A 23,551-nucleotide genomic window follows, 5' to 3' on the forward strand; every position below is an offset into this window, starting at 1 on the left:
CTTACGTTACTTAGTAACCCTGCAAAGCCAGCAAGCAAGACTTTCGAGAAAATTGTTACAATTTTACAAAATCACTTGAGCCCTAAACCGATGGCAATAACTGAGAGATTTAGATTTTACAAAAGGAACCAGTTAAGAGATTAAAGCATTTCTGAATACATCGCAGAAATGCGCAAACTTTCCCAGTACTGTGACTTTAGAGATGGACTTTCTGATGCATTAAGAGTCAGGCTTGTATGTGGCCTGCATAGCCAGAGCACTCAAACGAGGCTATTATCCGAAGGAGACCTAGCCTTAGAATGGGCATTGACCATTACAATATCGTTAGAGACTATACAGCAAAGAACTACAGAACAGGTGGCTAGAATGTGAAATGCACAAAATATCCCTGAATACTGCAAAAAGACAAAGATGTTATTGATGTGACAAATCCTCCCATGATGCAAGTGACTGTTGGTTCAAAGATAAAGTCTGCAGAAAGTGTCACAGACAAGGTCACACAGAGAGAGTGTGCAAGGTAGACAAAAGCACAATCAAGTGGAAAGTCTTAAACACAAAATTAAGCAAATGCATAAAGTTACCAAATGTAAAACAGAATCAGACAACATAGAGTCTGACAAAGGTGAACTGTCATGCCTAGAACTGCATAACTAGATCACAATAGATGATCTGGATTACAATAGATGTGTCCAGTGTAAAACTGAAAATGGAGCAGGGTCGGCTTTGTCCATAATTCTGAGGTTGACAACAGACCCTAAGATACCATTGGAGAAGACCTCAGGGATGCTAAAGACTTAGACAGGTAAAAAAGTGTCTCCCAAAGGCAATCTGAAAGTAAGTGGAGGCCAAGCACAATGTATTGAAAAGTGGATGGCCAGCACTTTTTGGACGTGAATTATTGAGAAAAATCCAACTAGACTGGCACTCAATCAAAGCTCTTAGTGTGACATCAACAGGAAACTGCAGCCCAAATGGTAGCACTGGCAGAGACTGACACAGCTGCTAATGCTAGTGAGGAGGTGATTGAGAAGGTAAACTCAAAGGCATGAGGGCCAGAATTGAACTGGATGAAACAGCAACACCAAGATTCCATAAAGCTCGTCAAGTGCCTTTCGTACTCTCTTAAAGTGGATGCTGAACTGCAGAGCTTGGAGGCGTCTGGCATTCTCTCCAAGGTTGAGTGGAGCGACTGGGCCATGCCCATCGTCCTGATGATCAAGAAAGGGAAGGCTGGAGGCATTTGTGTATGTGGGGGTTTCAAGGTGAGCAACAACCCGGGGCTGCGTCATGTGCAGTATCCCCAGCCACAAATAGAAGACATTTTTGCATCTATGGCAGGCGGGGAGAGGTTTTCAAAGATTGACTTGTCACAAGCTTATCTGCAAATAAAGGTTGAGAAGTCAAGCAGGAAGTTCCTCAAAATCAACACTCACAAGGGATCATTCTAGTATAATCATCTCGTCTTTGGCGTCGAATCAGCTCCAGCAGTTTGCCAAAGAGCAATGGACCAAGTGCTTCAGGATATCCCAGGAACTCATTGTTACCTTGAAGATATCATTGGGACTGGCAAAGGTGATGAAGAGCATCTCCAAAATCTGGTAAAGTGCTTACCAGGCTGAGTGAGCATGGTCTGTGCGCAAAGAGAGAGAAGTGTGAGATTTTTGAGAATGAAATCTCCTATTGTGGATTTGTCATTGACAAGCATGGCTTACACAAGTCACAAGAGAAAACTGAAGCAGTGCTACAGGCACCCAAACTGGAAAATGTGCCACAACTCAGGTCATACTTGGGCCTTTTAAACTACTACCACCGGTTTCTCCCAAACATTGCTGCAATGCAGCACCCATTGAACACACTCTTACAGACAGGAGCAAAGTGGGAATGGTCAGAAAGATGTGAAAAAGCATTCAAGGAAACAAAGAGACTAATAACTTCCAATGAACTGCTCACCCATTATAACCCATCCCTGCCCATCTGACTGGCATGCAATGCGTTTCCTTATGGCATTGGAGCCGTTTTGCCACATATTATGAAAGGTGGATCTGAATGTCCGATTGCATTTGCTTCAAGATCACTGATGAGTGCAGAACACAACAATGCACAGATCGACCGAGAGGCCCTTAGTCTAGTATGGGGAATAACAAAGTTCCACCACTATCTCTATGGACAAAAGTTTATGCCAGTGACAAATTACCTGTTCTTTGTGTCCACTTTCAATCCCAGGAAGGGAATTCCAGTGATGACTGCTACCTGGTTACAACATTGGGTACTGTTCGTAGTAGCCCACTCTTATGACATAGAGTTCAAGGGTACCAAGCAACACAGCAATGCTGATGGCTTGGCACATCTTCCACTACTGGCAACTGAAGAAGAAAATTCTTCATACTGGGACCAGTTGCCAGTAACAAATTCCGAAATACAAAGGGAAACAAGGGATGACCCGACATCGTCAAAAGTCTATGAAATCACCATGCAAGGATGACCAGCTCATGATAACCCTTTGTTTCCAAAGTTCTCAGTGAGACGAGACCAACTGTCTGAATGTCAAGAATGCTGAGGTATGGATCTCGTGTTGTGGTTCCCTATAAACTGGGCACCAGAGTGTTAGAGAATCTGTATGAAGGACACCTGCGTACAGTCAAGATGAGGAGCTACGTGAGGTGGCCGGAAGTACAAAATCAGATTAACACTTGACCAAAAGCTGTTTGGAATGCCACAAAGTTCAAAGTGCACCCCAGAGGCATCATTACACCCATGGGAGTGGCCATCATCACCTTGGCAAAGTGCACATATTGACTTTGCTGGGCCATTCATGGACTCCATGTTCCTGATTGCCGTGGGTTCTCATTCGAATTGGCCAGAGTTTATACCGATGAAGTCAACCACCTCAGCAAAGACTGGCTCCACTCTGAGGACTAGCTTTGCCAGAAACGGCTCACCACAGCAAATTGTGAGTGACAACGAACCACAGTACAGTCAGAAGAATTTCGACTGTTCATGATGATAAATGGCATCAGACATTTCGAGTCAGCTCCTCACCACCCAGTAAATGAATGGGCTAGCTGAAAGGTTTATCCAGACCTTCAAGTCGTCCATCAAAGCGATGGACCAGGAGGGCATTTCTCTACAGCACAAGGTGGACAACTTCCTTCTTGTGTATCAGAACTCTGTTCAAGCGACGACAAATCAAACACCTGCAGTGCTGTTCATGAACAGGAATCTGGGATCTCACACAGACCTGCTGAAACCAGATCTACAGGGGAAGTGCAGAATTAACAGTTCAACCAGTTGTCGTGAAGTAGGAAGGGGCTTCAAGATTGGACAGAAACTGCAACCACATGATTACCGAGAAGACAAGTGGACACCCGTGGGACCACTGATGTAGACAGTGGATGTTGGAGATCAGACACGGAGATGTCATGTGGACCAGATACTGGATAGATAGATAGATAGATAGATAGATAGATACTTTATTCATCCCCATGGGGAAATTCAACATTTTTTCCAATGTCCCATACACTTGTTGTAGCAAAAACTCATTACATACAATACTTAACTCAGTAATAATATGATATGCATCTAAATCACTAACTCAAAAAGCATTAATAATAGCTTTAAAAAAAGTTCTTAAGTCCTGGCAGTTGAATTGTAAAGCCTAATGGCATTGGGGAGTATTGACCTCTTCATCCTGTCTGAGGAGCATTGCATCGACAGTAACCTGTCGCTGAAACTGCTTCTCTGTCTCTGGATGGTGCTATGTAGAGGATGTTCAGGGTTTTCCATAATTGACCGTAGCCTACTCAGCGCCCTTCGCTCAGCTACCGATGTTAAACTCTCCAGTACTTTGCCCACGACAGAGCCCGCCTTCCTTATCAGCTTATTAAGACATGAGGCGTCCTTCTTCTTAATGCTTCCTCCCCAACACGCCACCACAAAGAAGAGGGCGCTCTCAACAACTGACCTATAGAACATCTTCAGCATCTCACTGCAGACATTGAATGACGCCAACCTTCTAAGGAAGTACAGTCGACTCTGTGCCTTCCTGCACAAGGCATCTGTGTTGGCAGTCCAGTCTAGCTTCTCGTCCAACTGTACTCCCAGATACTTGTAGGTCTTAACCTGCTCCACACATTCTCCATTAATGATCACTGGCTCCATATGAGGCCTAGATCTCCTAAAGTCCACCACCATCTCCTTGGTCTTGGTGACATTGAGACGCAGGTAGTTTGAGTTGCACCATATCACAAAGTCCTGTATCAGTTTCCTATACTCCTCCTCCTGTCCATTCCTGACACACCCCACTATGGCCGTGTCATCAGCGAACTTCTGCACATGGCAGGACTCCGAGTTATATTGGAAGTCAGATGTGTACAGGGTGAACAGGACCGGAGAGAGTACGGTTCCCTGTGGCGCTCCTGTGCTGCTGACCACTGTGTCAGACCTACAGTCTCCCAACCGCACATACTGAGGTCTATCTGTCAAGTAGTCCACTATCAACCAAAGAACACCCAAGTCAATTGCATCCAACAAGACGGACACACTACAGTCACTGGACTTGCCTCTCAGTGATGGTCACGTCACTGACAGCAAAGTGACACCAGAAACCGAGAATGTTGTCTTAGACAAGACACCCACCAAACCTGATGCCACCCCACAGGTCCAGAGGCACCCTCCTGAAAGAAACAGAGCGCCACCCGAAAGACTGAACCATTAGATTGCGAATTGGAGTGTTATTGTGAAAGCATGTTTACTTGGAATACGGGTTTATGGCAGGGAAATTGAATGTTTTGTACATTTACAATGTTACGTTGCATTAATTTTAAAAGGGGAGTGTAATGTATGGATATGTTTCTTTTAGAGCATCCACATCCTGATCCTGATTCTAATTCTGATCCTGATCCCAAGCTCCAAGACAAGAACCTTTGCACCATCCTCTGGACTTACCCCATATGTTTTATCTACTCCTTAAAAACCTCCCCCTCTGACCAAGCTTCTGGTCTCCTACCCTAACCACTATAGTTTGTTCGAAACCTGCAGTATTTTGGGAAGTATCTGCCAAAAGCCGGGTCTGAAGGGACAGCTTAGAGTAGCCACCAGCATCACCACATGTGGTTAGACTCACCTACAACTCAGGAAGATATTCTGCTTGGGGCAACTGTCAGTAAACACCTTGCCCGTCAGGTGGATCCCCCGACTCTCATCCAACTCAAAGGCCTTCTCTGAATCAAAGAAGAGAAAAAGGGGTTTTCACCTTGGAAAGAGAAGAATGCAGGTGAAGTTCAGCCGGATAGAGGTGGAGACTGGTCTGACCGGAAGAGTGTGCTGTGATCTGGCATTTCAGACCCTCTCACTCTGCCCCTTTCTCTCTCTTTCTCTGTCCCCCCTTTCCCCCTCCCTCCCTCTACTCTTTTTGTTTTACTACCTGACTGTCTCTGTCACTCACTCGCTTTCTCTCTCCTTGTTTGTCTTTCTCGGTCTCACTCTTTCCCTCATTTTCTCTGTATCTCCGTCTCTGTCTCTGCCAGTCTGTCTGTTGCTCATTCACTCTGTCTTAACTTCTCTCTCTGTCTCTCACTCTGTTATTGTCTCTGTCTGGATGTACCTGGGGTGCAGACTGGGGTGGAGACTGGTGGAGCTGCTGGAACGATTAATTATGGAGAAAATAATTGACTGTGCCTGACAGAGGTGTGGAACTGACAGCCAGAAGAGGTTAGACCAGGAAGCTCAGTTCCAACCAGCACTGGAACTGTCAGGCTAAATCTAAATCTTCTCTGTCATCCAAACTCAAGGATAAATGGGAGCTCACCAATCCACGGGATGGGTCTCCATTCATCTGGGAGTTCTCCGATCGATGGAATGGGAATCCATACACCAGGAAGCTCTCTGATCAGTGGGGGCAGGTCCCCATACACCAGGGAACTCTCCAATCAGTAGGGCAGGTCCCCATACACCAGGGAATTCTCCAATCAGTAGGACGGGTCCCCATACACCAGGGAACTCTCTAATCAGTAGGGCAGGTCCCCATACACCAGGGAACTCTCCAATCAGTAGGGCAGGTCCCCATACACCAGGGAACTCTCTAATCAGTAGGACGGGTCCCCATTCACCAGGGAACTCTCTAATCAGTAGGACGGGTCCCCAGACACCAGAGAACTCTCCAATCAGTAGGACGGGTCCCACATATACCAGGGAACTCTCTAATCAGTAGGACGGGTCCCCATACACTGGGAACTCTCTGCACAGTAGGACGGGTCCCCATACACCAGGGAACTCTCTGCACAGTAGGACGGGTCCCCATACACTGGGAACTCTCCAATCAGTAGGGCAGGTCCCCATACACCAGGGAACTCTCTAATCAGTAGGACGGGTCCCCATACACCAGGGAACTCTCTAATCAGTAGGACAGGTCCCCAGACACCAGAGAACTCTCCAATCAGTAGGACGGGTCCCACATATACCAGGGAACTCTCTAATCAGTAGGACGGGTCCCCATACACTGGGAACTCTCTGCACAGTAGGACGGGTCCCCATACACTGGGAACTCTCTGCACAGTAGGACGGGTCCCCATACACTGGGAACTCTCTGCACAGTAGGACGGGTCCCCATACACTGGGAACTCTCTGCACAGTAGGACGGGTCCCCATACACTGGGAACTCTCTGCACAGTAGGACGGGTCCCCATACACTGGGAACTCTCTGCACAGTGGGACGGGTCCCCATACACTGGGAACTCTCTGCACAGTGGGACGGGTCCCCATACACTGGGAACTCTCTGCACAGTAGGACGGGTCCCCATACACTGGGAACTCTCTGCACAGTGGGACGGGTCCCCATACACTGGGAACTCTCTGCACAGTAGGACGGGTCCCCATACACTGGGAACTCTCTGCACAGTAGGACGGGTCCCCATACACTGGGAACTCTCTGCACAGTAGGACGGGTCCCCATACACTGAGAACTCTCTGCACAGTAGGACGGGTCCCCATACACTGGGAACTCTCTGCACAGTAGGACGGGTCCCCATACACCAGGGAACTCTCTGCACAGTAGGACGGGTCCCCATACACCGGGAACTCTCTGCACAGTAGGACGGGTCCCCATACACTGGGAACTCTCTGCACAGTAGGACGGGTCCCCGTACACTGGGAACTCTCTGCACAGTAGGACGGGTCCCCATACACTGAGAACTCTCTGCACAGTAGGACGGGCCCCCATACACCGGGAACTCTCTGCACAGTAGGACGGGTCCCCATACACTGAGAACTCTCTGCACAGGGCTGCACTACTCAGCGAGTCAGTGCTGCAGAACACCCACCTGGTAATCTGCTGGCAAAAGGTAACAGCAACCTGGATGCCGCAGCCTCAACGTTGTGGAAGATGATCGATCCCGAGTCCAACCCCAGACACAAGTGGCTGCCCTGAAAGTGAAGCGAGTTGTTCAGGAGCTTCAGTCATGACTTTCTGTCTGTGTCTGGGTGTCTGCTCTGCCTCAGTGACCCATATATTCACTCGCTCAGAGGATCCAGAGGAGGTTCACAAGAATTATTCCAGCAAAGGAAGGGTTAATGTACGAGGGGCTCTGGGCCTGGACTCACTGTTCAGGAGAATGAGGGAGAGACACCTATCAAATACTGAAAGGCCTCGATAGAGTGGATGTGGAGAGGATGTTTCCTATAGTGGGGGAGTCTAGGACCAGAGGACACAGATAGAGTGGATGTGGAGAGGATGTTTCCTATAGTGGGGGAGTCTAGAACCAGAGGACACAGATAGAATGGATGTGGAGAGGATGTTTCCTATGGTGGGGGAATCTAGGACCACAGGACACAGACAGAGTGGATGTGGAGAGGATGCTTCCTATAGTGGGGGAGTCTAGGACCAGAGGACACAGATAGAGTGGATCTGGAGAGGATGTTTCCTATAGTGGGGGAGTCTAGGACCAGAGGGCACAGCCTCAGAATAGGGGGACGTCCATTTCAAACAGAGGTGAGGAGGAATGTCTTTAGCCAGAGGGAGGCAAATCTCTGGAATTCATTGTCACAGATGGCTGTGAAGGCCAGGTCATCGGGTACGTTTAAGGTGGAGGCTGATAGATTCTCGATTACTAAAGGTGCAAAGGTGACTGGAAGGCGGGAGTGGAGTGGGGGTGAGAGGGATAATAAATCAGTTATAATGGAATGGCAGGGCAGACTGGGTGGGCTGAGAGGCCGCACTTTGTTCCTGTATCTTATGGTAGTCAACTGGACTAAACATCCAGGATCTAGTTCAAATCAAACGTCAGTAACCAGGCTGGTAGAAATTGTGCAGGATTTAACTTTAGCTTCATTGAGGCTTTTCTTGTGACGCCGGGTGCCTGTGACGTTGTGTATCAGTGACGCTGGGTGTCAGTGACGTTGTGTATCAGTGACGCTGGGTGTCAGTGACGTTGTGTATCAGTGACGCTGGGTGTCAGTGATGCCGGGTGTCAGTGACGTTGTGTATCAGTGACGTTGTGTATCAGTGATGCCGGGTGCCTGTGACGTTGTGTATCAGTGACGCTGGGTGTCAGTGACGTTGTGTATCAGTGATGCCGGGTGTCAGTGACGTTGTGTATCAGTGACGTTGTGTATCAGTGACGCTGGGTGTCAGTGACGTTGTGTATCAGTGATGCCGGGTGTCAGTGATGCCGGGTGCCTGTGACGTTGTGTATCAGTGACGCTGGGTGACAGTGACGTTGTGTATCAGTGATGCCGGGTGCCTGTGACGTTGTGTATCAGTGACGCTGGGTGTCAGTGACGTTGTGTATCAGTGATGCCGGGTGTCAGTGACGCCGGGTGTCAGTGACGCCGGGTGTCAGTGACGTTGTGTATCAGTGATGCCGGGTGCCTGTGACGTTGTGTATCAGTGACGCTGGGTGACAATGACGTTGTGTATCAGTGATGCCGGGTGCCTGTGACGTTGTGTATCAGTGACGCTGGGTGTCAGTGACGTTGTGTATCAGTGATGCCGGGTATCAGTGACGCCGGGTGCCCGGGACGCTGGGTGTCAGTGATGCCGGGTGTCAGTGATGCCGGGTGCCCGGGACGCCGGGTGCCCGGGACGCCGGGTGTCACTGACGCCGGGTGTCACTGACGCCGGGTGTCAGTGACGCCGGGTGTCAGTGATGCCGGGTGTCCGGGACGCTGGGTGTCAGTGACGCCGGGTGTCAGTGATGCCGGGTGTCAGTGATGCCGGGTGTCAGTGACGCCGGGTGTCAGTGACGCCGGGTGTCCGGGACGCCGGGTGTCAGTGATGCCGGGTGTCCGGGACGCTGGGTGTCAGTGATGCCGGGTGTCAGTGATGCCGGGTGTCAGTGACGCCGGGTGTCAGTGATGCCGGGTGTCAGTGACGCCGGGTGTCAGTGATGCCGGGTGCCCGGGACGCTGGGTGTCAGTGATGCCGGGTGTCAGTGACGCCGGGTGTCAGTGATGCCGGGTGTCAGTGACGCCGGGTGTCAGTGACGCCGGGTGTCAGTGATGCCGGGTGTCAGTGATGCCGGGTGTCAGTGATGCCGGGTGTCAGTGACGCCGGGTGTCAGTGACGCCGGGTGTCAGTGACGCCGGGTGTCAGTGACGCCGGGTGTCAGTGACGCCGGGTGTCAGTGACGCCGGGTGTCAGTGATGCCGGGTGTCAGTGACGCCGGGTGTCAGTGATGCCGGGTGTCAGTGACGCCGGGTGTCAGTGATGCCGGGTGTCCGGGACGCTGGGTGTCAGTGACGCCGGGTGTCAGTGATGCCGGGTGTCAGTGATGCCGGGTGTCAGTGACGCCGGGTGTCAGTGACGCCGGGTGTCCGGGACGCCGGGTGTCAGTGATGCCGGGTGTCCGGGACGCTGGGTGTCAGTGATGCCGGGTGTCAGTGATGCCGGGTGTCAGTGACGCCGGGTGTCAGTGATGCCGGGTGTCAGTGACGCCGGGTGTCAGTGATGCCGGGTGCCCGGGACGCTGGGTGTCAGTGATGCCGGGTGTCAGTGACGCCGGGTGTCAGTGATGCCGGGTGTCAGTGACGCCGGGTGTCAGTGACGCCGGGTGTCAGTGATGCCGGGTGTCAGTGATGCCGGGTGTCAGTGATGCCGGGTGTCAGTGACGCCGGGTGTCAGTGACGCCGGGTGTCAGTGACGCCGGGTGTCAGTGACGCCGGGTGTCAGTGACGCCGGGTGTCAGTGACGCCGGGTGTCAGTGATGCCGGGTGTCAGTGACGCCGGGTGTCAGTGATGCCGGGTGTCAGTGACGCCGGGTGTCAGTGACGCCGGGTGTCAGTGATGCCGGGTGTCCGGGACGCTGGGTGTCAGTGATGCCGGGTGTCCGGGACGCTGGGTGTCAGTGATGCCGGGTGTCCGGGACGCTGGGTGTCAGTGATGCCGGGTGTCCGGGACGCTGGGTGTCAGTGATGCCGGGTGTCCGGGACGCTGGGTGTCAGTGATGCCGGGTGTCCGGGACGCTGGGTGTCAGTGATGCCGGGTGTCAGTGATGCCGGGTGTCAGTGACGCCGGGTGTCAGTGACGCCGGGTGTCAGTGACGCCGGGTGTCAGTGATGCCGGGTGTCAGTGACGCCGGGTGTCAGTGACGCCGGGTGTCAGTGATGCCGGGTGTCAGTGATGCCGGGTGTCAGTGACGCCGGGTGTCAGTGACGCCGGGTGTCAGTGACGCCGGGTGTCAGTGATGCCGGGTGTCCGGGACGCTGGGTGTCAGTGATGCCGGGTGTCAGTGATGCTGGGTGTCAGTGATGCTGGGTGTCAGTGATGCCGGGTGTCCGGGACGCTGGGTGTCAGTGACGCCGGGTGTCAGTGACGCTGGGTGCCCGGGACGCTGGGTGTCAGTGACGCCGGGTGTCAGTGACGCCGGGTGTCAGTGACTCCGGGTGTCAGTGACGTCGGGTGTCAGTGACGCCGGGTGTCAGTGACGCTGGGTGTCAGTGATGCCGGGTGCCCGGGACGCTGGGTGTCAGTGACGCCGGGTGTCAGTGATGCCGGGTGTCAGTGACGCCGGGTGTCAGTGACGCCGGGTGTCAGTGATGCCGGGTGCCCGGGACGCCGGGTGTCAGTGACGCCGGGTGTCAGTGATGCCGGGTGTCAGTGATGCCGGGTGTCAGTGACGCCGGGTGTCAGTGACGCCGGGTGTCAGTGACGCCGGGTGTCAGTGACGCCGGGTGTCAGTGATGCCGGGTGTCAGTGACGCCGGGTGTCAGTGACGCTGGGTGCCCGGGACGCTGGGTGTCAGTGATGCCGGGTGTCAGGGACGCCGGGTGTCAGTGATGCCGGGTGTCAGTGACGCCGGGTGCCCGGGACGCTGGGTGTCAGTGACGCCGGGTGTCAGTGATGCTGGGTGTCAGTGACGCCGGGTGTCAGTGACGCTGGGTGCCCGGGACGCTGGGTGTCAGTGATGCCGGGTGTCAGTGACGCTGGGTGCCCGGGACGCTGGGTGTCAGTGACGCCGGGTGTCAGTGACGCCGGGTGCCCGGGACGCTGGGTGTCAGTGACGCTGGGTGTCAGTGATGCTGGGTGTCAGTGACGCCGGGTGTCAGTGACGCTGGGTGCCCGGGACGCTGGGTGTCAGTGACGCTGGGTGTCAGTGACGCCGGGTGTCAGTGACGCCGGGTGTCAGTGACGCTGGGTGCCCGGGACGCTGGGTGTCAGTGACGCTGGGTGTCAGTGATGCCGGGTGCCCGGGACGCTGGGTGTCAGTGACGCTGGGTGTCAGTGATGCTGGGTGTCAGTGACGCCGGGTGTCAGTGACGCTGGGTGCCCGGGACGCTGGGTGTCAGTGACGCTGGGTGTCAGTGACGCCGGGTGTCAGTGACGCCGGGTGTCAGTGACGCTGGGTGCCCGGGACGCTGGGTGTCAGTGACGCTGGGTGTCAGTGATGCCGGGTGCCCGGGACGCTGGGTGTCAGTGACGCCGGGTGTCAGTGACGCCGGGTGCCCGGGACGCTGGGTGTCAGTGACGCCGGGTGTCAGTGACGCCGGGTGTCAGTGACGCCGGGTGCCCGGGACGCCGGGTGTCAGTGATGCCGGGTGTCAGTGACGCCGGGTGTCAGTGACGCTGGGTGCCCGGGACGCCGGGTGTCAGTGATGCCGGGTGTCAGTGACGCCGGGTGTCAGTGACGCCGGGTGTCAGTGACGCTGGGTGCCCGGGACGCTGGGTGTCAGTGATGCCGGGTGTCAGTGATGCCGGGTGTCAGTGACGCCGGGTGTCAGTGATGCTGGGTGTCAGTGACGCCGGGTGTCAGTGATGCCGGGTGCCCGGGACGCTGGGTGTCAGTGATGCCGGGTGTCAGTGACGCCGGGTGTCAGTGATGCTGGGTGTCAGTGACGCCGGGTGTCAGTGACGCCGGGTGTCAGGGACGCCGGGTGTCAGTGACGCCGGGTGTCAGTGACGCCGGGTGTCAGTGATGCCGGGTGTCAGTGACGCCGGGTGTCAGTGACGCTGGGTGCCCGGGACGCTGGGTGTCAGTGATGCCGGGTGTCAGGGACGCCGGGTGTCAGTGATGCCGGGTGTCAGTGACGCCGGGTGTCAGTGACGCCGGGTGCCCGGGACGCTGGGTGTCAGTGACGCCGGGTGTCAGTGATGCTGGGTGTCAGTGACGCCGGGTGTCAGTGACGCTGGGTGCCCGGGACGCTGGGTGTCAGTGATGCCGGGTGTCAGTGACGCTGGGTGCCCGGGACGCTGGGTGTCAGTGACGCCGGGTGTCAGTGACGCCGGGTGTCAGTGATGCTGGGTGCCCGGGACGCTGGGTGTCAGTGACGCTGGGTGTCAGTGATGCTGGGTGTCAGTGACGCCGGGTGTCAGTGACGCCGGGTGCCCGGGACGCTGGGTGTCAGTGACGCTGGGTGTCAGTGACGCCGGGTGTCAGTGACGCCGGGTGTCAGTGACGCTGGGTGCCCGGGACGCTGGGTGTCAGTGACGCTGGGTGTCAGTGATGCCGGGTGCCCGGGACGCTGGGTGTCAGTGACGCCGGGTGTCAGTGACGCCGGGTGCCCGGGACGCTGGGTGTCAGTGACGCCGGGTGTCAGTGACGCCGGGTGTCAGTGACGCCGGGTGTCAGTGACGCTGGGTGCCCGGGACGCCGGGTGTCAGTGACGCTGGGTGCCCGGGACGCCGGGTGTCAGTGATGCCGGGTGTCAGTGACGCCGGGTGTCAGTGACGCTGGGTGCCCGGGACGCCGGGTGTCAGTGATGCCGGGTGTCAGTGACGCCGGGTGCCCGGGACGCCGGGTGTCAGTGACGCCGGGTGTCAGTGACGCTGGGTGCCCGGGACGCTGGGTGTCAGTGATGCCGGGTGTCAGTGATGCCGGGTGTCAGTGACGCCGGGTGTCAGTGACGCCGGGTGTCAGTGATGCCGGGTGCCCGGGACGCTGGGTGTCAGTGATGCCGGGTGTCAGTGACGCCGGGTGTCAGTGATGCTGGGTGTCAGTGATGCCGGGTGCCCGGGACGCCGGGTGTCAGTGATGCCGGGTGTCAGTGATGCCGGGTGCCCGGGACGCTGGGTGTCAGTGATGCCGGGTGCCCGGGACACTGGGTGTCAGTGATGCCGGGTGTCAGTGACGCCGGGTGTCAGTGATGCTGGGTGTCAGTGACGCCGGGTGTCAGTGACGCCGGGTGTCAGTGACGCCGGGTGTCAGTGACGCCGGGTGTCAGTGATGCTGGGTGTCAGTGACGCCGGGTGTCAGTGACGCCGGGTGTCAGCGATGCTGGGTGTCAGTGATGCTGGGTGTCAGTGATGCCGGGTGTCAGTGATGCCGGGTGTCAGTGACGCCGGGTGTCAGTGATGCTGGGTGTCAGTGACGCCGGGTGTCAGTGACGCCGGGTGTCAGTGACGCCGGGTGTCAGTGACGCCGGGTGTCAGTGATGCTGGGTGTCAGTGACGCCGGGTGTCAGTGACGCCGGGTGTCAGTGATGCTGGGTGTCAGTGATGCCGGGTGTCAGTGATGCCGGGTGTCAGTGACGCCGGGTGCCCGGGACGCTGGGTGTCAGTGATGCCGGGTGCCCGGGACACTGGGTGTCAGTGATGCCGGGTGTCAGTGACGCCGGGTGTCAGTGATGCTGGGTGTCAGTGACGCCGGGTGTCAGTGACGCCGGGTGTCAGTGACGCCGGGTGTCAGTGACGCCGGGTGTCAGTGACGCCGGGTGTCAGCGATGCTGGGTGTCAGTGACGCCGGGTGTCAGTGACGCCGGGTGTCAGCGATGCTGGGTGTCAGTGATGCTGGGTGTCAGTGATGCCGGGTGCCCGGGACGCTGGGTGTCAGTGACGCTGGGTGTCAGTGACGCCGGGTGTCAGTGACGCCGGGTGTCAGTGATGCTGGGTGTCAGTGATGCCGGGTGCCCGGGACGCTGGGTGTCAGTGACGCCGGGTGTCAGTGACGCCGGGTGTCAGTGATGCCGGATGTCAGTGACGCCGGGTGTCAGTGACGCCGGGTGCCCGGGACGCCGGGTGTCAGTGATGCCGCGTGTCAGTGATGCCGGGTGTCAGTGATGCCGGGTGCCCGGGACGCTGGGTGTCAGTGACGCCGGGTGTCAGTGACGCCGGGTGCCCGGGACGCTGGGTGTCAGTGACGCCGGGTGTCAGTGATGCCGGGTGCCCGGGACGCTGGGTGTCAGTGACGCCGGGTGCCCGGGACGCTGGGTGTCAGTGATGCCGGGTGTCAGTGATGCCGGGTGTCAGTGACGCCGGGTGCCCGGGACGCTGGGTGTCAGTGATGCCGCGTGTCAGTGATGCCGGGTGTCAGTGACGTTGTGTATCAGTGATGCTGGGTGTCAGTGATGCTGGGTGTCAGTGATGCCGGGTGCCCGGGACGCTGGGTGTCAGTGACGCTGGGTGTCAGTGACGCCGGGTGTCAGTGACGCCGGGTGTCAGTGATGCTGGGTGTCAGTGATGCCGGGTGCCCGGGACGCTGGGTGTCAGTGACGCCGGGTGTCAGTGACGCCGGGTGTCAGTGATGCCGGATGTCAGTGACGCCGGGTGTCAGTGACGCCGGGTGCCCGGGACGCCGGGTGTCAGTGATGCCGCGTGTCAGTGATGCCGGGTGTCAGTGATGCCGGGTGCCCGGGACGCTGGGTGTCAGTGACGCCGGGTGTCAGTGACGCCGGGTGCCCGGGACGCTGGGTGTCAGTGACGCCGGGTGTCAGTGATGCCGGGTGCCCGGGACGCTGGGTGTCAGTGACGCCGGGTGCCCGGGACGCTGGGTGTCAGTGATGCCGGGTGTCAGTGATGCCGGGTGTCAGTGACGCCGGGTGCCCGGGACGCTGGGTGTCAGTGATGCCGCGTGTCAGTGATGCCGGGTGTCAGTGACGTTGTGTATCAGTGATGCCGCGTGTCAGTGATGCCGGGTGTCAGTGACGCCGGGTGTCAGTGATGCCGGGTGTCAGTGATGCCGGGTGCCCGGGACGCTGGGTGCCCGGGACGCCGGGTGTCAGTGATGCCGGGTGTCAGGGATGCCGGGTGTCAGTGATGCCGGGTGCCCGGGACGCTGGGTGCCTGGGACGCTGGGTGCCCGGGACGCCGGGTGTCAGTGACGCCGGGTGTCAGTGACGCTGGGTGCCCGGGACGCCGGGTGTCAGTGACGCTGGGTGCCTGGGACGCTGGGTGTCAGTGATGCCGGGTGCCCGGGACGCTGGGTGCCCGGGAGACCACAGGAGCCTGTGACACTGGGCATCAGTTACACTCTGTGTCTGTGACAGCTCTGCATGTTACTCTAGCATGCATGAAATCAGAATCAGATTTCTGGGTCGCGCCCTCTTCCCGTTCACACCATCGGGGAAGAGAAAGGGAACCTGAACTATCCATGAACCTCATTACTAATTATTTGCTTTGTCATTTATGGCAAAGTTTTGTCTTTGCACTGAACTGCTCCAGAAAAGCAAATGTCTGGGATAATAAACCTGATTCTGATTCCGAAGCTGTTTCACCTGGAAACAATCCGAGCTACACACACACACACACGTGTGCACACACATACATACACATGCACACACACTCACACAGATATACACACACACAGATAGACACACACGTGTGCACACACACACATACACATGCACACACTCACACAGATATACACACACACAGATAGACACACACGTGTGCACACACACTCACACAGATATCCACACACACACACAAACACAGATATACACACACACAGATAGATACACACGTGTGCACACACACACATACACATGCACACACACTCACACAAATATACACACACAGATAGACACACACGTGTGCACACACACATACACATGCACACACACTCACACAGATATATACACACACACACACACACTCACTCCCTCACACAGATACACACACGCACACAGTACAAGGTCAGAGACAAAGGTGCGAGTCGGCTGATTCAGCACCGTGTTCCCTGACAATGACCACAGTAACACACTCTCTGCCAGGACACACCACAACGTGCCCCCTTGTCCAGCCCATTGAACCTGCACACCAAGCCCAATCAACCACTGTGCGTGGGAAAGACAGGATGACCAGTCCTCCGCAGACTGCCAGGCGAAGAGCAGGGTCACAGCCGCCTGGAATCTCCCCGTACACACGTTCACGTACTATTATTGAGAGGCTGGCGGTGCTTTGAGGGATCAGTACTTCCTGGAGCAGATCGAGTTTGGGCAGACTCCAGATCTTCAGACTCTTGCCGGCTGCCTCCTGGCCCACGCATATTAACCGACGTTCGTCACTCTGCTTTATGAGGCTAAGCTGAAACACATCATTTACAAGTAGATCAGTGATAGGCTCACACAGCACAGAAACAGGCCATTCAGCCCATCATGTCAGGTTTAGATTCGGATCTATCAATCACATGTACAGTACCGTGCAAAAATCTGGAGCACATAAATATGAGCCTAAAGATGCTGGGAATGGCAGGCTGCCGAAGATCTTTGCACAGTCCAGTAGTAATTTTATGTTTTGCGCTGTGCTGTTGCCACAAAAACATATTTCATGACATATGTGAGTGATGATAAACCCGATTCTGATCTGGGTCTCTATTGTGGACTGAGAGTGGGAACAGGGCAGGGAGAGGGGAATCACGGTTGGGAAAAGGGGCAGGGAGAGGGGAGGGAGCGGGAAGCATCAGAGAGATATTGATCAATAAACCCAATTGTATGGAATCAAATGATCTTGCCTGGAGTCTCAGGGCTGGGTGTGTCTGCACCTGCACCACTCGTACCCCTGGCACTCCTTCTTTGCCTCCTGCCCCACACCCCTCCCGCAGTGCTCCACCCTCACCATTTCCAACATCCTTTGCTCCCGCCAGATTTACAGACTTGCTCTCCACTCCACGTTGACAAATACAGTCCTGAGCAAAAGTCTTAAGCACATATAGCAAGGGTGCCCGAGACTCTTGCTCTATACTGTACACTCAAAATATTCAAAATACATTATCAAAGATGTACAAATTATACAACCTTGAGATTTGTTTGCTTACAGGCAGACACAAAGCAAATTACCCGAAAGAACCCAATTAAAAAATAAAGACCAACCCTCAAAACGCACAGAGGAAGAGAAGGGAAAAACAAATCATGCAAACAACAGCAGCATTCCGAACCACAATGAAACACCCTCACACAAACAACACTTCACTGTATGTTTTGATGTAAATAAATCTGAATCCGAATTTGAACTAGTGAAATGCGTCATTTGTTTTAACAACAAACGATCCCAAAAATATGCTGGGGGCAAGTGTCACCACACATTCATTCCAGCGCCGACACAGCCTGTAAACAATCTTCGGCAGAACAAGTGACAGGTGAGCACATGGTGGGAGAGTTGGCGAATAGCAGAGACTCCCATCAGAGAGAGGACTGGAACTTCTTCAGGGCAGACATTCCTGACAGACTCTCCCGCGGAGCGGCAGCTCACAGACAGCCGAGATCCTGCAGATGCTGGAAATCCAGAGCTACGCAGAAAATGCCGGAGGAACTCAGCAGACCTGCTGTCCTCCCGCTCCTTGACCGTGTGCACCCACCCCCTCCCAGCTTTTTACTTCATCCCCTCCTTCCCCACCCACACACCCTCCCTTCTCACTGGTCTCCCCCAACCCCCTCCAGCTTGCCACTTCATTCCTCTCCCCCTACCCACCTTCTTCCTCAGCTGGTCTCAAATTTCACCTACCAGCTTGTCCTCCCCCTTTCCCCAACCTCATATTCCGGCTGCTACCCGCTTGCTCTCCAGGTCGGATTTATTTATTGATTGATTTGTTGCGATACGGCGTGGAACAGGCCCTTCCATTACTCCCCCGGTGTAATCCCAACCTAATCACAGGACCAATTAACGTACCGAGTGAGGAAACCCGCGAGGTGACAGGAATACGGTGAGAACTGAACCCGCGTCGCCTGTACTGTAAAATGTTGTGCTATGCCCAAGTCGTCAACTGTTTATTCCCCTCTATCGGTGCTGCCTGACCTGCTGAGTTCCTCCAGCATCTTGTGCGTGGTATTCACTTCCAGTGAATATCAAACCCAACGATGGACCAAGCAAGTAGCCAACAATCAGAGGACCAATGGGGAAGCAGAGAGGTGAGGCTTTGGCAGATGGACATATCAAACAGCCAATGGCAGTAAACGGAGGTGGGCGGCCAGGCAATGAACTCGCGTCTTGCCGGTTCTCTATCCCGCTAACTCACCGGCCCTTTGTGCGCCTGCACTACGTGGTACAGCACCTTGTCTGAATCAGCGTCCACGAAGAGCATCCGGCCATCCTGCCAAAGGAACAGAGTCTCTGTGAGGCGAGCCGCAGCTGACCGCGACACCCTCCCTCCCTCCCTCCGCACCTGAGGCACCCTTCATCCGCTGGAGTGCAGACTGCCCGCCGGGACTCCCAGTAACTGGAAACAAACAGAGGCAGCAGTTACTCACCGCGACAGGCATTCTGCTGAAGGTCTCCCCAGCTTTAGAAGGGTTTTCGTTTGCAGTGGTCTACATAACTCTTTACAGCACCAGCGAACGGGGTTCTCGTTCTGCCGCTGTCTGTAAGGAGTAAATCTTCCCTTCCGGCGCCAATGCAGCATGCCCATAACTTACTAACCCTAACCGGTGCATCCTTGTATTGTGGGAACTAGAAGCCGGAGCATCCGGAGGAAACGCACATTGTCATGCAGAGAAGGTATGAACTCCTTACAGACCGCGGTGAGAGTTGAACCCCTGTCACCGGTGCTGTGAGGTGTTTCGTTACTGGGCGTCCCGGATTCATTGCTTCAGTTGGCGGTGAAGGCTTTCATTACGCTGACTTACTGCCCGTTATGCCGCTGGCTTTTGGGGCGACAATGAAGGCCCGGCCCTCGATCTCTGTCCATCCACACTGTCGCACACAGATACAGGATCCTTCACTGCCGTTTCATTATGGGAGGGATGTAAAGGGTTGAGGGGCACTGTCTTGGGGAGCAGGGCTGCCCGCCCCTGCCGGTCTCCCGTACCTGTGCAAGAGGACGGCGAGGCTGGCAAATTCCCTTTCGCCCCACTTTGTCCTCACCTCCAGCCCCAGCAGCAAGAACTCGTCGGAATCAGCACACGCCGTCCCCTCGCTGGTCGCGTAGTGGACGGGGGAGGAGAGGCTCCCGATGCAGCAGCACTCACTGGCCGGTACCTTCCCGTCAAACGGGGACAATCGCATGTCCTCCGCAACCGATCTGGTCAGTTCAAGGCAAAGAAAACACATTCTTGTTTAATAGTTTCTTCATGAGAAGACAATGATCAGGGTTCATAAACTATTTACAATTTGAAAATTTAAAAAGCTTATTTCTAGCTAAACTCTCTAAAACACTTTCAGTCCTCTGAGGGGCCACAGAGGAAGGGTCGGACACGGTGGCACAGAACACAGGCCACTACAGCACAGTGCAGGCCCTTCGGCTCAAATGTTGTGCTAACCTTTCAACCTACTCTAAGGTCAAGCTACCCTTCCCTCCTGCATGCCCCTCCATCTGTCTAAGATTCTCTTGTATCTGCCCCTCCCACCACCCCGACAGAGCGCTTCACTGCACCCACCACTCTCTGTGACGAAACCTACACCTGACATCCTCGCTATACATTCCTCCAAACACCTTAAAATTATATCCCTCTCCTATTAATCATTTCTGCCCTGGGAACAAGTGACCGTCTGTCCACTCCATTTATGCCTTTTATCACATTATACACCTCTATCAAGTCACCTTTGCTCCAGGGAGGAAATCCCCAGCTCGCTCAACCTTTCCTCATGAGACATGCCCTCTAATCCAGACAGCATCCTGGTCAATCTCCTCTGCACCCTCTCTAATCCAGACAGCATCCTGGTCAATCTCCTCTGCACCCTCTCTAATCCAGACAGCATCCTGGTAAATCTCCTCTGCACCCTCTCTAATCCAGGCAGCATCCTGGTGAATCTCCTCTGCACCCTCTCTAATCCAGACAGCATCCTGGTAAATCTCCTCTGCACCCTCTCTAATCCAGGCAGCATCCTGGTCAATCTCCTCTGCACCCTCTCTAATCCAGGCAGCATCCTGGTCAATCTCCTCTGCACCCTCTCTAATCCAGACAGCATCCTGGTAAATCTCCTCTGCACCCTCTCTAATCCAGGCAGCATCCTGGTCAATCTCCTCTGCACTGTCTCTAATCCAGGCAGCATCCTGGTCAATCTCCTCTGCACCCTCTCTAATCCAGGCAGCATCCTGGTCAATCTCCTCTGCACCCTCTCTAATCCAGACAGCATCCTGGTCAATCTCCTCTGCACCCTTTCTAATCCAGGCAGCATCCTGGTCAATCTCCTCTGCACCCTCTCTGATCCAGGCAGTATCCTGGTCAATCTCCTCTGCACCCTCTCTAATCCAGACAGCATCCTGGTAAATCTCCTCTGCACCCTCTCTAATCCAGGCAGCACCCTGGTCAATCTCCTCTGCACCCTCTCTAATCCGGACAGCATCCTGGTAAATCTCCTCTGCACCCTCTCTAAACCAGACAGCACCCTGGTCAATCTCCTCTGCACCCTCTCTAAACCTTCCACGTCCTTCCTGTAATGAGGAGATCAGAGTGTGGTCTAACCAATGTTTCATACAGTTGCAACACTACCTCGTGGCCCTTGAACTCAATCCTCTGACTAATGTTTAAGCACACATTGATTCTCATGCAAAGCACTGGACAAAAATCAGGGCTTCATAAATTTTTTTACAGTTTCAATATTTTTTTAAACGATTATTACTACCACAACATATTCAAGTGCGTGGAGCCAGAGAGAGAGAGCGGCCAGGCATGGTGACATCACACACTCATCAGGAATCCCTACCATTCTGGCCGTATTCTCTTCTCTACCTTTTGGGAGAAGATACAGGGAGCTTGAACGCCCGGACGACCAGACTCAGAACAGTTTCTTCCCCGTGCTGTAACTCCTGAACCAGCCACCTCTCTCACATCTCCTTCCTGGGGTGGGGGGGGGGGGGCTCATTAGGAGTTTCTGGAGATTTGCTATGTCACCAAAGACTCTTGCAACTTTCGTAGATGTACCGTGGACGTGCAGCACCGTCTGGTACGGAGGGGCCACTGCACAGGGTCAGAAAAAGCTGCAGAGAGTTGTGAACTCAGTCAGCTCCACCAGGGACATTAACCTCCCCAGCATCCAGGACATCTTCAAAAGATGATGCTTCAAGCAAGTGACACCATCACCCAGAACATGCCCTCATCTCATCGCTACCATCGAGGAGGAGGTACAGGAGCCTGAAGTCACACACTCATCGTTTAGGAATAGTTTTAGCACTACCTAGTCTAATTTTGTTTATACATTTCTTATTAGGATGGCGGGGTGGAGATACGTCTCTACCAAAGAAGGTGTAAAGCACTCTGGTCTTCTGTCCTCTCCTGTCAGACTCCCCCTTCTCCAGCCCTTTATCTCTTTCACCGATCAATTTCCCAGCTCTTTAACTTCACCCCACCCTCCCGGTTTCACCAATCGCTTGTATTTTTCTTGTTCTTTAATTTTCCTTTCCCTGCTAATACTTCCATATTATCACCTATATACATATAATCACTCTGCAAATTTTCCAGTAATTACAGCATAGTTGCTTCTATATTTTTCTAGAAATGTTTCAGTTTGTCCAGTAACAGAAGTCAGTCTGGCTATCTGATAGATTAATTGTTACCACTGGAAGTTTTGCCATCTCAGGTCTGGGTACGAGACGATCATGACTACTTTATCTTTCGGCTTTTCTTCATTCTCTTGGCTCCCCTCACCTTTTTCTTGTTCTTTTACTGCTCGTGTTACACGGTAGTGTAGTGGTTAGCACAACTCTTTACAGTACCAGTGACCCGGGTTCAATTCCCATCACACGGTAGTGTAGTGGTTAGCACAATGCTTTACAGTACCAGTGACCCGGGTTCGATTCCCATCACACGGTAGTGTAGTGGTTAGCACAACGCTTTACAGTACCAGTGACCCGGGTTCAATTCCCACTACTGTCTGTAAGGAGTTTGTACGTTCACCCCATGAATACATGGGTTTACTCCGGGTGCTCTGGTTTCCTCCCACGGTCAGTAGGTTAATTGGTCATTGTAAATTATCCTAGTTAGGCTAGGGATGCAGGGCAGCACAGCTAAGAGGGTCAGAAGGGCCTGTTCCAATAAATAAACTCTGAATGAAAACGATCGGAAGCAACAAGTTTTACGCCACATCCTTGACTTCCGAAGAACCTTTGGATCACAAAAGCATCAGGATTCTGTAGCTGCTTATCAAGGTTCATAGTTCAAAGGAAATTTATTACCAAAGAACATATATTTCAGCATCTACTACCCCCAAGATTCACTTTCTTGCAGGCATTCACAGTAGAACAAAGAAATACAGTAGAATTGATGAGAAACTACCGAATCGGGAGGGGTTGGAGCTGGAGGTCTGAGGAGCTCGTCAGGGATGGGAGGGGGAGCATTGAGTACCGGGAAGGTGAGACACCCCCAATGCATGACGGTGCACCCACTCTGCCGACACCGCCACCACCCTTCCCCACCCAAAGGTCTCAGGGTGTTACTCACATTCGACCCGACTGTCCACCAACATCCAGGAACTGCACGGTCTTGAGTATCTCCAAAACATTCCACACAGCAACTCTGCAGGCTGGGTTGGTTCTACAGGAGATTGGGGTTGTGATGGGTATAAATATAACGAATCAGCCATTTATTACTAATGAAAGAGGCTCCACAGATGCTGGAAATCCAGAGCAACACACACACAAAATTCTAGAGGAACTCAGCATGTCAGGCAGTGTCTAAGGAAATGAATAAACAGTCAACGTTTTGGGCCGAGACCCTTCATCTGGATCAGGTATTTATTCACATCACACACACACTCAGACACAAATACCGACACACTCACACTCAAGAGACAAATATTGACACAAACACACACTGAAACACAAATACTAACACACTCACTCTGAGACACAGATACTAACACACACTCACAGTCACACACTCACTCCCGCTACCTCAGCATTATCTCCATGACCCTGGTTTGCACTCACTCTGCCCTGTACCATTCTGTTGTTTGACACTCCTGGCTGTTGGACAG

At 54.3% G+C, this 23,551-nt stretch overlaps 1 protein-coding gene across 1 annotated transcript in view; it reads right to left on the bottom strand.

The window, feature by feature from the left end:
- The window catches only part of LOC140741695 (uncharacterized), a 92,873-nt gene that overhangs the window by 36,253 nt on the left and 33,069 nt on the right, over positions 1-23,551 (bottom strand). Inside the window, exons 10-15 of the mRNA XM_073071982.1 lie at positions 23,017-23,109; positions 19,502-19,658; positions 18,657-18,731; positions 16,580-16,729; positions 7,317-7,419; positions 5,123-5,219 (exon numbers count right to left, since the gene is read on the bottom strand). Of these exons, the coding sequence (XP_072928083.1) occupies positions 5,123-5,219; positions 7,317-7,419; positions 16,580-16,729; positions 18,657-18,731; positions 19,502-19,658; positions 23,017-23,109 (675 nt within the window). The remainder of the gene's footprint in view (positions 1-5,122; positions 5,220-7,316; positions 7,420-16,579; positions 16,730-18,656; positions 18,732-19,501; positions 19,659-23,016; positions 23,110-23,551) is intronic.

This window comes from Hemitrygon akajei, chromosome 19 (genome assembly GCF_048418815.1).
Source record: "Hemitrygon akajei chromosome 19, sHemAka1.3, whole genome shotgun sequence".
Classification (NCBI taxonomy): domain Eukaryota; kingdom Metazoa; phylum Chordata; class Chondrichthyes; order Myliobatiformes; family Dasyatidae; genus Hemitrygon; species Hemitrygon akajei.